The following is a 13544-nucleotide window of genomic DNA, read 5'->3' on the forward strand; positions in this document are numbered from 1 at the left end:
GGGAAAAGGAGCTGGGAGAGGGGAGGGCAACTAAAATGATCAGGGGTTTGGAACGGGTCCCATATGAAGAGAGGCTAAAGAGACTGGGACTTCTCAGCTTAGAAAAGAGGAGACTGAGGGGGGATATGATAAAGGTCTATAAAAGCACGAGTGGTGTGGAAAGGGTGCATAAAGAAAAGTTCTTCATTAGTTCCCATAATAAAAGGACTAGAGGACACCAAATGAAATGAATGGGTAGCAGGCTTCAAACTAATAATAGAAAGTTCTTCTTCACAAAGCAAATAGTCAACCTGTGGAACTCCTTGCTGCAGGAGGCCGTGAAGGCTAGAACTAGAACAGAGTTTAAAGAGAAGTTAGATAAATTCATGGAGGCTGGGTCCATGGAGTGCTATTATCCAGGGGATAGAAATGGTGTCCCTGGCCTCTGTTTTGGAAGGCTGGAGATGGATGGCACGGGACAAATGGCTTGGTCATTGTCTTCGGTCCATCCCCTCCGGGGTAGCTGGTGTTGGCCGCTGTTGGCAGACAGGCTACTGGGCTAGATGGACTTTTGGTCTGACCCAGTACGGCCGTTCTAAGCTCAGGGCTCAGGGTCGGGAGTCTCAGTGGACCACCTTGATTTTCATGCAAACCTGCTCCTGGGTGGCCAGGCTGGCAGCTATCCTGCCCTAGACAGCCACGTTCCTGTGCCTCGTGCGGAGGTCGTGGATGAGGTCCACAATCTCCGCACTAGACGAGGCGGGCACCCGCCTCTTGCGACCCCGGGCAGGCTCCTGGGAGCCGTCAGTCTGGTCCCGGGAAGAGGCGGAGGGCTGGGTGGCAGTGGGTGGCTGGTTCGTGACGTGCCAGGTGCAGGGTCTGCTGGCTGGGTGTTGGCAGGCTTGTACCTGGCACGGGCACCGTAGCCAGACCGTGCCCCTTTAAGGTGTCCGGGGCCGGGAGGGGGGCAGAAGAGTTTCCCTGGTGGTGCCCAGAGTGGCCACCAGGAAAAGCTGGGGAGGGTTAGCCTCCCACTAGTTAGAATTAAGTGGCTACACAGCCCTTAATACCAACTACTTAATTCGAACTAGGCGTTAGTCCTCGTAGAATGAGATTTACCTAGTTCGAATTAAGCGCTCCGCTAGTTCGAATTAAGTTCGAACTAGCGGTTTGTATGTGTAGCGCCTATGAAAGTTAATTCGAACTAACGTCTGTTAGTTAGAATTAACTTAGTGTAGACATACCCTCTTATATTAGATTAGACTAATATAATAATTCTATATTCTATTGTATTTTAGGGATTTTTAAGTGGTCTAATCACTTTACTATTTAATTACAAGTAGAAAAAACATATCTAACTCTCTCTGGAGCTGAGTGTGGGATTTGCCATTTCTATCCTATTGTATGATGTTCTTATTTATTATTGTTTATTTCAGCCCTTTTTCCACATTTGGGGCCTGACCCTAAAAATATATTAACTTCCAGGAGTCTGATTTTAGTGTAATACAATCCAGAATTCTTATACCAATGACTTATACAGGACAATGTAGCACTTTAAAGACTAACAAGATGGTTTATTAGATGATGAGCTTTCGTGGGCCAGACCCACTTCCTCAGATCAAATAGTGGAAGAAAATAGTCACAACCATATATACCAAAGGATACAATTAAAAAAAATGAACACATATGAAAGGGACAAATCACATTTCAGAACAGGAGTGGGGTGCGGGGGGGGGGGGGGGGAGAAAGGAAGGAAGGTAAGTGTCTGTGAATTGATGATATTAGAGGTCGGGAGAGTGGGATGTTTGTGAGCTAATGGTATTAGAGGTGATAATTGGGGAAGCTATCTTGGTAATGGGTAAGATAGTTTGAGTGTTTGTTCATTCCTTCCCGGAGAGTGTCGAATTTTAACATGAATGACAGTTCAGAGGATTCCCTTTCAAGTGCAGATGTAAAAGGTCTTTGTAGCAGAATGCAGGTGGTTAAGTCATTGAGAGAGTGTCCTTTCTGGTTAAAATGGCAAGAAACTGTTTTTTCTTTGTGATCTTGTCTGATATCTGTTTTGTGGACATTAATCCTTTGGCGAAGTGTCTGAGATGTTTGTCCAATGTACACAGCAGATGGACACTTTCGGCACATGATAGCATAAATTATATTTCTGGATGCGCAGGAATATGTGTTCTTGATCTTATAACTCACTTGGTTAGGTCCAATAATGGTATCAGCAGAAGACCACTAAAGCAGATCTTTAAAACTAGAACAGAACAACAGATTTCTTCATATTTGTTTTCCTGTTGTATTTGTAATTCGTGTGAACTTTCCATACAGAATCACTGCATTATTTGCTAGACTAGATACAATACAATATTCAGTTATACCGATGTAATTCCAGAGTAATTCTGATTTCAGTTCATTAGCTCTAGATTTTTAAAGGTGTATCTGAGATCAGTCAGAACTTTGTCAGTATGTATAAATATTGCACGAATAGTGATTTAAAAAAAGCAGTCCGATGAAATAATACTTAATAGTAAATTGGAAGCCTAGAAAACAATCTATAATAATTTCAAGTTAGACACTTCCTCTGATGCTTGTGCTAAAATATTTCAGCCAAATTCCTGCTATGTTACTATTATCTAATAGGTTTTTTACTTTATTTGTGTAGGATCGTGCTCACCGCATTGGTCAAAAGAAGCCAGTTCGTGTATTCCGACTTATCACCGACAATACTGTTGAAGACAGGATTGTAGAAAGAGCAGAGCTAAAATTGAGGCTGGACTCTATAGTTATACAACAAGGTATCAAATACTGTGTACACATCTGGAGATAGAATTTGGTTAATTAACTTTGCACAGGGTTAAATAACCATGCAAAATGTAAGACACTAAAGAATCAGGCCTGATGTGAATAATATTGGAATATTAATTGAAGCTAAGATGGCAAGCAGCTGTTTAAAGGCTTGATTCTTCACTTCTTACTCAGGTTGCGCTTTCTTTGACATTAATGGGAGTTTTACCAGAGTAAAGTGTGCAAGAATAAAGAGTGCATCTACTCCTAAGAAAATGAAATAGTAAAATCTAAATAGCTATTGAGTAAGGCTTCTCTGAATATGCATACTATAAAAAAAGGGTATGTTCTAAGACCATTACAGTACAGCAGGCACACATTTATGTACACTTTTGTAATTTATTTAACTAAAACTATATTGCAGTTTCAGCTGAAGCCCAGTGTACTACAGGCAGTCCCCAGGTTATGTACAAGATAGGGACTATAGGTTTGTTCTTAAGTTGAATTTGTATGTAAGTCGGAACTGGCTCCAGATTCAGCCGCTGCTGCTGAAACTGACCAGGGGCTGACTACAGGAAACTGGAGGCAGAATTGCTCTGCCCCCAGCTTCCTGGAATCAGCCACTGATCAGTTTCAACAGCAGCTGAATCTCGAGCCTGGGACAGAACAGCTGGGCTGCCAGGTTTGTCCCTGCAGGACCAGCCTGGTAGCACCCCAGTTGCTCTACCCCAGGGTCCACAACAAAAGCCTGGTCTGCTGGGGGGGAGGGAGGTTGCACTAGCTGCGCCCCCCCTCAGCAGACCAGGGACACGGGGAGCAAAGCCTCAGAGGCGCGGGACCCCACCACCGCTGCGGCTTTGCTCCCGGTGTCCCTGGTCTGCTGGAGACGGTCCCCAGCATATCAGGGACACCCGGAGCAAAGCCGGGGAGGCGGAGGGGTCCCGCACCTCTGAGGCTTTGCTGTGGCAAAGCCGGGGAGGCGCGGGACCCCTCCGCCTCCCCGGCTTTGCTCCAGGTGTCCCTGGTCTGCTGGAGACGGTCCCCAGCAGACCAGGGGCACCCAGAGCAGCTTTTCTCGCCCCGGAGGTCGAGGTGGCGGGACCGCTGTGCTCTGGGCGGTCCCGCTGTCTGCGAGCTCCGGGGCGAGAGAGCCCCGTTTGTAAGTGCTTGTCTAACTTGGGGACTGCCTGTACTCCTCTTTCTGTGTGGCTAAATGGGAGGCTGGTGATAGAAACAGCCTTTCTAGATGGAAAGGGTGTTTTAGGTTGGGCTTGAAACGGGGAAGGGTTGAGCACGTTGGTTTAAAGCATTCAATATATTTCTAATGCTAGGAAGACTCATAGACCAGCAGTCTAACAAACTAGGAAAAGATGAAATGCTTCAAATGATCCGGCATGGAGCCACACATGTTTTTGCTTCCAAGGACAGTGAGCTGACTGAGGAAGATATCACCACCATTTTAGAAAGAGGCGAAAAAAAGGTGAGAACATAGGTTCACATGGAATTTGGAACATAACTGTAAAAAGAAAGAGTTCAGAATCACCAAATCTGTTAAAATGTAAGTCTTGTTTTATTTCTCATCCACAAAAAGCAATCTGACAAGATTTGTATTTATTGTACTAGCAGCTATCTGTTGCTTCTCTTTATAATAGGAAATAGCTTTGAAGGGAAAAATCTGGAGGTCTGTTTAGTTATGCTATCATTTCCTGCTTCTCAGTAAGTTACCTGAATATGCTACAATCTCTAGTCTTTCATAAGATATTTTTAAGGTCCCTCAAAAAAAGCAGTGAAATTCATATCCTCCAGCCCCCCAAAATGGATAAAATGTTAAGTTTTAACACAGTTGCTTCATTAAATAAGCTTTTTAGAAATGTGTATTGTTGAATTATTTCTTAGAAATCCTATGACCGTTCTAACAGATGTAAGATCTTTTTGAAACACTACATGTGCTAATGAACTACCATTTCAGCTCAGAAGATTTGTACATAAATGTTGAAATTATTTGGTACCAGCATAATGTTTGAGATGTTGGGCCAAATCATAATGAAATACTAAACGTAGCTTATTAGGAGGTGTCAGTGCATGAGAGAAAAGGACAGGAATAAAAGGAATACTTCAGGTCCTACTGAAGGAACGGGCACTAATACCCATGGAAGTAAACAAAAAGGGAGAAAATTTGAGAGCAAAGCTAATTTTTAGAGTCTTAATATAGAATTTAAAACATCTTAGTTGCATTAATAACGGTAACTTAATTTTATCTGTCTTATTTTAGACCGCTGAAATGAATGAACGTTTGCAAAAAATGGGAGAGAGCTCTCTAAGGAACTTCACTATGGACACAGAGATGAGTTTATACAACTTTGAAGGTGAAGATTATAGAGAAAAACAGAAGGTAACTTTTTCTCATATGTGTAGCAGTGTGATAACTTTAATTACAATCATGGCTGAATCATGTTTTCACAAGTATAAAATATTTCATTAGCAATGCTATAGCTCAAAATAAGAAGCAAGGAATTCACTTACAAAAATGTACTTTGTTTTTCTAAAATTTTGCTCTATGACAATATTAAAAAAATTGATCAGGTTCATCTATCAAAAAATTGTCTCTGTATAAACATCCATTATAGAAGATGAAAGCTACTATTGCCCAAATCTTGTAGCTCTAACTGAGACAAAACTTCCATTATGCCTCATTGTTCTTGGAATTACCTGTGTAATTGTGATAAAAATTACACCCATTGACTTCAAAAGAAAATGGGCCAGATTCTCCCTTGCATTAGGGTGGTTTTGCACTACTCCAGTAGTGTATAGGTTTCTTACAACTGTTTAGCTGGCCACAAGAGGACCATCCCAGCATAAGGGTGTTGTTCAGTGATGCACTGGAACAAGCCAGCTCAACCAGCACTCATAGTGGTATCAGTTATGCAGGACCTGTTTTTATGGTTACAGTTAATTCACACATTTGTTGGTATCATTTGGTGATTACTTAAGAGCTTGGCTGTGATAGATATTTGGAAATATATTTTAGTCACACTAACAAATTCTTGAACATAGCATGAGGCTTTGGAAATGCAAAGATATTGGTACGGGCAGAATCTTGCCTTCTTGTAGAGCTCCACTTTGTGGAGCTTTGTAGACGTGCCAGGATCTATCCATGTAGATGTCATTGCAGGTGCAGAACCTAAAACAGTAATGAGTATGTCAGATCTCTTTGAACTGTGTTCACTGTTTGAAAATATGGTGGAAAAATACAACTTGCTAATACAAAGTTCTGTTGTGCTCTCTGCCCCACCTCCATACCCCTGTGAGATCTTTTGGTATGTTTGTTGAAAATGCGTTCATCAGAATTTGTCTCTTAGTAAGATAACCTGTAGTAGCATTGTGAAGGATAAGAGGTGTGCTGTCCTTGTTAAAATCCTGAGGCCTGTGTTCCTTGTTCAAAATGGTCCCACCAGCGCTGCCACCATATCAAGGCTGTTCCTCACTCTGGCACTTCAAGTGCAGAAGTTGGGGGCCCTGAAGAGATCTTAAAAATACATTGCCTCTACAGACTTCTGCTTACAAGCTCCCCAAGGTCACTGATTAGGTTAGTTAAACAGAGGAAGTTAGTTAAACAGAAATTAAAAAGTATAATGTTAAAAGCAAGATCCCTGCAAGCTGCGTAGAGACTTTTGAAAGACACCATAATAGAGGTCCAACTTAAATATATACCCCAGATTAAAAAACACAGTAAGAGAACCAAAAAAGTGCCACCTTGACTTAACAATCAAGTAAAAGAAGGCATTGTTTAAAAAGTGGAAGTTAAATTTTAGTGAGGAAAATAGAAAGGAGCATAAACTTTGTCAAATTAAGTGTAAAATATAATAAGGAAAGGAAAAAAGAGTTTGAAGAAAAGCTAGCCAAAAACTCAAAAAGTAATAGCAAAATGTTTTTAAGTACATCAGAAGCAGGAAGCCTGCTAAACAAGTAGTGGATCAAGATGCTTACGGAGCACTCAAAGACGATAAGGTCATTACGGAGAAACTAAATGAATTCTTTGCTTCAGTCTTCACGGCTGAGGATATTAGGGAGCTTCCCAAACCTGAGCCATTCTTTTTAGGTGACAAATCTGAGGAATAGTCCCAGATTGAGGTGTCATTAGAGGAGGTTTTGGAACAAATCGATAAACTTAACAGTAACAAGTCACCAGATGACATTCACCCAAGGGTTCGAAAGAACTTAAATGTGAAATTGCAGAACTATTAACTGTGGTTTGTAACCTATGCTTCTGTACCTAATGACTTGGTGATAGCTAATGTGATGCCAATATTTAAAAAAGGGCTTTAGAGGTGATACTGGCGATTACAGACTGGTAAGTCTAACATCTTTACTGGGCAAAGTAGTTGAAACCATAGTTAAGAATGGAATTGTCAGATACATAGATGAACATAATTTGTTGGGTAAAAGTCAGTATGGCTTCTGTAAAGGGAAATCATGCCGTACTAATCTACTAGACTTCTTTGAGGGGGGGTCAACAAGCATGAGGACATGGGGGTCCAATAGATATCGTGTGCTTGGATTTCCAGAAAGCCTTTGACAAAGTCCCTCACCAAAGGCTCTTAAGTAAAGTTAGTTGTCATGGATAAGAGGGAAGGTCCTCTCATGGATTAATAACTAGTTAAAAGACAGGAAACAAAGGGTAGGAATAAATGGTTAGTTTTCAGAATGGAGAGAGGTAACTAGTGGTGCCCCCTCAAAGACTGGTACTGGGACCAATCATATTTATCCTATTTATAAATGATCTGGAGAAAGGGTTAAACAGTGAGGTGGCAAAATTTGCAGCTGATACTAAACTACTCAAGATAGATAAGACCAAAGCAGACTATGAAGAACTTCAAAAGGATCTCACAAAATTAGGTGATTGGGCAACAAAATGGCAAATGAATTTTAATGTTGATAAATGCAAAGTAATGCATATTAGAAAAAATAATCCCAACTATACATACAAAATGATGGAGACTGATTTAACTATGACCACTCAAGAGAGAGATCTTGGAGTCGTTGTGGCTAGTTCTCTGAAAACATTGGCTCCAATGTGCAATGGCAGTCAAAAAAGCAAACAGAATGTTAGGAATCATTAAAAAGGGGATAGAAAATAAGACAGAGAATATTGTATTGCCTTTATATAAATCCATGGTACGCCCACATCTTGAATACTATGTACAGATGTGGTCACCTCATCTCAATAAAGATATATTGGTATTGGAAAAGGTTCAGAAACGGTCAACAAAAATGATAAAGGGTTTGGAATGGGTCCCCTATGAAGAGAGATTAAAAAGATTTGGACTTTTCAGTTTAGAAAAGAGGAGAGTAAGGCGTGATATGATAGAGATCTGTAAAATCATGACAGGTATGGAGAAAATGAATAAGGAAAAGTTATTTACTTGTTCCCATAACATAAGAACCAGGGTCACCAAGTAAAATTAATAGGTAGCAGGTTTTAAAACAAACAAAAAAGGATTTTTTTTCTTCATTTAGTACACAATCAACCTGTGGAACTCCTTGCCAGAGGATGTTGTGAAAACTAAGACTTTAACAGAGTTAAAAAAAAGGTCTAGATAAATTCATGGAGATTAGGTCCATCAATACTTAGTAGCCAAAATGGGTAGGAATGGTGTTCTTAGCCTCTGTTTGTCAGAGGCAGGAAATGGATGAAAGGAGGGGGATCACTTGGTGATTACTTGTTCTGTTCACTCCCTTTGGTCTGACCCAGTATGGCTGTTCTTATGTTATGTTCTTATTCCCTGACCTTGGGAGGTAGCTGCCACCACTGTGAGTGTGAGTGTAAGAGAGAGAAAAGGGAGAGAGAGAGAGAGAGAGAAAGCAGAAGAAGCAGCAGAAGGAGAAGCAAAAGAAGAAGCCCTTTCTTCTTGAACCCAGGAAGAAATCACTTAGGATCTCCTTCCATAAGGGTTCCCCAAGCTCTTCTACCATAAGAGAGCTTGAAAAAAGAAATGGTAATCTCTGATAGCTGACCTCTCAGTCTTAGGCATGCATACACAGACCACCTATTACCTTCCAAGACACAAGAATCAAATCATAACCTTCAAAAGGGTGATTTTATTAACAAAACAAAAATATATACTTGGTAAAGCACACTAGGTTGCTAGGGGTTATAAAGCAACTGAGGAAAGAACAAATTAAAATACAGAATTTCATACCTAGGATTCATCTTAAAGTAACAGTGTATGGGGGAAAGGGAGACATGGACTTAGTACAGAGAAGTTTAACCAAATACAAGAACTTGATTGTGTCTAAAGAGACATGTCTAAAGAGACATTTCCTATCTACTCACATATCTGTGCTTCAGGGTCCATTTTCATGTTCAGTATTCTTTGTAGGCATGCCTGGTTCAATTATTTTTGTTCCCCCAGCTCCTGACTTAAACTCACACAAAGGGGGAAAAAACAAGCAGTGTTCCTTTCAATTTAAATCTCAACATCTTCTACCATTGGTTCTCCTGGCTCCTTGTCAACATCTCCAAGCTACCTGAGTTTAACCTGTTAGTCACCGAATACAGAGATGCCCAGAAAAAAAGGACATTACTCTTTCTATCCATCACAAGCATCTTAAATAGTCAACCCAAACTGACAACAATAATCACCTTTTTAATGATTTTTAGGAAGATGGAGTTATTTAAACTGTTTTTTTGTTTGTATGTAGCTGAGTATGATGGAATGGATAGAGCCTCCGAAAAGAGAGCGCAAAGCTAACTATGCAGTGGATGCATATTTTAGAGAAGCATTGCGTGTCAGTGAACCGAAAGTTCCAAAGGTAACATAATATATATTAGATTTTTAATCTATACAATTTGTAGTAAAATCCACATATGTGTTTTACAGTATAAAATGTCACTTCTGTCTGAACAATGGTAACTGAAAGGAATAGAAAATTGTGTAACTGTATTAATGTATGTGTATTTTTAAAGGCTCCACGACCCCCCAAACAGCCGAATATTCAGGATTTCCAGTTTTTTCCACCACGATTGTTTGAGCTTCTGGAAAAAGAAATTCTTTATTATCGTAAGACTATAGGTTATAAGGTAATAATGTCCTTTCTTTTATTTCAAATGAATGAAATGTATTAGCATCAGTGTATCCAGATTTGTTGTAATAGTGAGAATTGCTAAATTCTTAAGACAAATGAAAGTACTAAAGTCATTTTAATAGGTAATTTAGAGGCTTTCTAGCTGTCCTATATTTGTGCAGAATTATTATGTTTTTCCATAGAAACATGAAATAATATGAGGTTTTTTGTGCACACATAGCTTTTCCCTTTACTGAGAACCACACCGAGGCTACAACTAGACTGCAAGCTTCTTTCAGAAGAAGCTTTTCCAGAGGAGATCTTCCTTTTTTCTTTGTTTTGTTTTTTTTGAAAGATAACGACCAATCACCACATCTGTAACATTGTATCTCCCCTGAGTATATGACTTAGAAAAGGAAGTACAATGGGGAGTCTCCTCTAAAGTTAAATATAATTAAAAACACATTATAGGGGGTCTTGCACAAGAAACCCCTGTTGTCTGTCCACACACGCCTTTTTGCACAAGAGCTCTTGCGCAAAAAGGCTAATTCCTTGTAGAAAGAGGAATAACTCTTGCGCAAAAAGCCCTGTTTTTTGACGATCTACTGTACTTGTGCAAAATTGCACTTGTAATGTGGATGCTCAGCGAGCTTTTGTGCCAAAACAGATGTTTTTGTGCAAAAACTCTTCAGTGTAGATGTAGCCCTTGTGTGAGAGGGTCGAACAATAACATTTTTTAAAAACACTTGGCTCTTAAGCCATAATGGGGGTGAGGTGGGCAGGGGAGTAATGTCTAAATTCTTCTATTCACACTGGAAAGAAAATAGTTAAGTGTCATTGTCTGCTTTAGTTCCTAATCACTTGAGAATGTACTTTTATCATTTTCATGGGATCTAACAGCACTTATCATAGATCGGAATTGCTTTACTCTTAAGGAACTTAATTAACTTAGATCCTTTGATTACTAACCAGTGAGGTTTAACATTACTCTTCAGTGAAACAAGAGCCCATCAGCCAAGAAAAAGCAAATGTCGATGAATGACTTATAGTTGGTAATATATACCTTGCCTGAAGGGACAATATTTTCAACCTCAACATTTCTGTAAACTATAAATGCAGCTGGGGGAAAAAAATGGTTCCAGTAGCTATGTACTGTAGTATGTTTCAATTTTTTTTCTACCAGTATGTCAAGGTATCAGAAACATTTCTTTTTGTAACTAATGCTCAGTGGTGAGGATGGCATCAATCCTATCAAGCTTAACTTTCTAGAGTAAACTAGCAGATTTGTCTGCTGTTGCTCAACTCTGTAACTAAATTAAGTTATTTTTTAAAATACAGGAAAATTTACATGCTTTATTTAAATGACTGTATTTTTCAAAAATAGTGTTATTTATTTATTTTTTTTAAAAAGCAACGCTTTTTTTGTGACAGTATTGACTAGTACCTCCAGTCAGCGCTTACCTGGAAAGAATGGAGCGTACCGGCACCTCTGTAATGCAAATGGCTGACAATCGACTGGGCTTCGTATGTCTTAAAAGGGCAATGCTTTCTCCTTTTTTTTTCTCACAACTTTTCCCTTGAAGTACTGGCATTTTTTTTTTAACTTTTACAAAAAAGCACTAAAAAAAGGGATTGTTAACATTTTTCCATTTAATTATTTTTAGTAATTTTTTAAAAATGGGAATGACATCAAGGGTATTTTCTTCATCCCTATAAACTCTTCTTATTCGCTATGTTTTAACAACAAAACAAACTAACAAAAAAAAAGGGCTATTGTTAATTTGGTTTCTAATAACATTTTCTTCTAGTTTTCAAATCTTAAGCATAGATTTATCTGTGCCAAAATAGAGCACTACTCCAAATTTCTCCATTTTATCTCTTTTTTCTTGTTGTAAGGTTTATTGAAAAGCAATCCTATTCCAAGTTCATCCTGTTTTTCTGTCTCATCTTGGTTCAGTCCAGGAGTAAAAATAACTTAATTTTATTACAGGTACTGTTGCATTGCAATCCCGCCCCCATGGAACCCCTCTGGGCAGGAGGTTGGGGTGGGGGTGGTTGTGATATAACAGTACCTTTAAGAAATTTAAATATGGGGTGGAGTGGAGGGGAGGGGGGGCTCAAGACGGGCTTGGGATGTGAGGGGTTCAAGTTAGAGGGCTGTGTGTGTGGGGGGGTGCAGAAATCAGTGTTGGGGGATGAGGGAGGGGCTCAGGGCTGGGGATGTGGGGTTGGTGCAAGAGTCAGGGTTCGGGGAGAAAGGAGGAGTTCAGGCCAGGGGCCGGAGATATGGGGGATGCTGTAGTCGGCAGTGGGGCTGGGAGTTTTGGGGGTGTTGGAGTCAGGGCAGGTTGGTGTATGTGGGTGGGTGGGTGGAGTGCAGGGGGGTTGAAGCTGCTTGCTGTTACCCTTCCTGTCCTTGTCAGGGAGTGAGAACAAAGTGCACAGCATGTCTGACCCTGGTCCTCCCCAGCCAGAATGAGAGGAATGCAGCAAACTGTTCACTTTCCTCTCCCTCCCTGACAGTGAGGAAGGGGAACAGAAAGCAAGCAGTTCCATTCCAGGCACGTCACCTTTATCCTGGCAAAACCAAAACCTTACAGTACTTTAAATGTTGACAAGAGGAAGCTGTATACCGAAATTGGTGGTCCTAGCTCTTACTGTTTAGGAGGAGTTCTTGAACGGATAAACAGATGGACAACTCTCTAATATCTAGTAGATTGTAAAGTGAGATTGATATGAGTATGCATAGCTGTTCTTTTCTTCTTGTTTATCCTTTTATTGCTGATTTTAGGTCCCTAGGAACCCTGACCTTCCAAATGCAGCTCAGGTACAAAAAGAGGAACAAAAGAAGATTGATGAGTCTGCACCTCATACTCCAGAAGAAACTGAAGAAAAAGAAAAGCTGCTTACGCAAGTAAAAAAATAAAAGCTGAAGTATTTAATGCATAGCGTTTCATCAAAAGATGACTATTAAAAATATGCATGCCAGACTGCAATGTTTATAAAAATGGCAGTTTACATTTTTCATTCAGTATTGTATACAGTAAAACAAAACTGTTAAAATGTGATGGAATTAACCTCCCTGCCTACACAAAATGGTTATGTGTAATGAAAAATATCCCTCCAGTCTAAATGCAGCAATCTTTTAAACTAAAGACATTTAAATAATGATTTACTCTATCCATCTTGTTGGTTGTATTTAACTAAAAATCATCAGGTGGGAAAGAGGGAAAGGAGACTAAAGACTTAAGTAAGGAAACCAAAACCACAGAATATGGAAGGGGAGAGAGGACAAGAGAAACAGGGTAAAGAGTGAGGAGAGAGAACTGATCATCAGATTGAGCAATGTAAGGATTTTTTAATATGTTTTGTATTTCTTTTAACGAAGTAATATACTTCCAAAGTCTATGTAATGTATATCTGTAATTTAAATTTGGATTTCTGGTGGTATAAATAAAATCAGAATCCTTTGGTATTGTACCTTTACCATACATGAGTTTTTGTGCTCCTATCCGGGACCAAATTTTACCCTTTATGCCTCTTTAGTCCTTATTGAAGCAAACATGTCATTAAAGAGTATTTTACTTTTGCTTGATTCAATACCAGGAAAGTGCTTCAGGAATTTGATGCACAGGTTTCTTGTTTTTTTACTCTGTTTACTTAATCTTTGTGTTAGGTCAGTGTTTCTCAGAGTGGTCTACATATCCACTCTGAGA

The 13544-nt window shown here is 39.7% G+C and overlaps 1 protein-coding gene across 1 annotated transcript in view; it reads left to right on the top strand.

Moving 5' to 3' along the window:
- The window catches only part of SMARCA1 (SNF2 related chromatin remodeling ATPase 1), a 78033-nt gene that overhangs the window by 36912 nt on the left and 27577 nt on the right, over positions 1 to 13544 (top strand). The window contains exons 14-19 of the mRNA XM_075940968.1: positions 2642 to 2774; positions 4095 to 4243; positions 5036 to 5155; positions 9466 to 9576; positions 9731 to 9844; positions 12620 to 12742. Of these exons, the coding sequence (XP_075797083.1) occupies positions 2642 to 2774; positions 4095 to 4243; positions 5036 to 5155; positions 9466 to 9576; positions 9731 to 9844; positions 12620 to 12742 (750 nt within the window). The remainder of the gene's footprint in view (positions 1 to 2641; positions 2775 to 4094; positions 4244 to 5035; positions 5156 to 9465; positions 9577 to 9730; positions 9845 to 12619; positions 12743 to 13544) is intronic.

This window comes from Pelodiscus sinensis, chromosome 13 (assembly GCF_049634645.1).
Source record: "Pelodiscus sinensis isolate JC-2024 chromosome 13, ASM4963464v1, whole genome shotgun sequence".
Taxonomy (NCBI): domain Eukaryota; kingdom Metazoa; phylum Chordata; order Testudines; family Trionychidae; genus Pelodiscus; species Pelodiscus sinensis.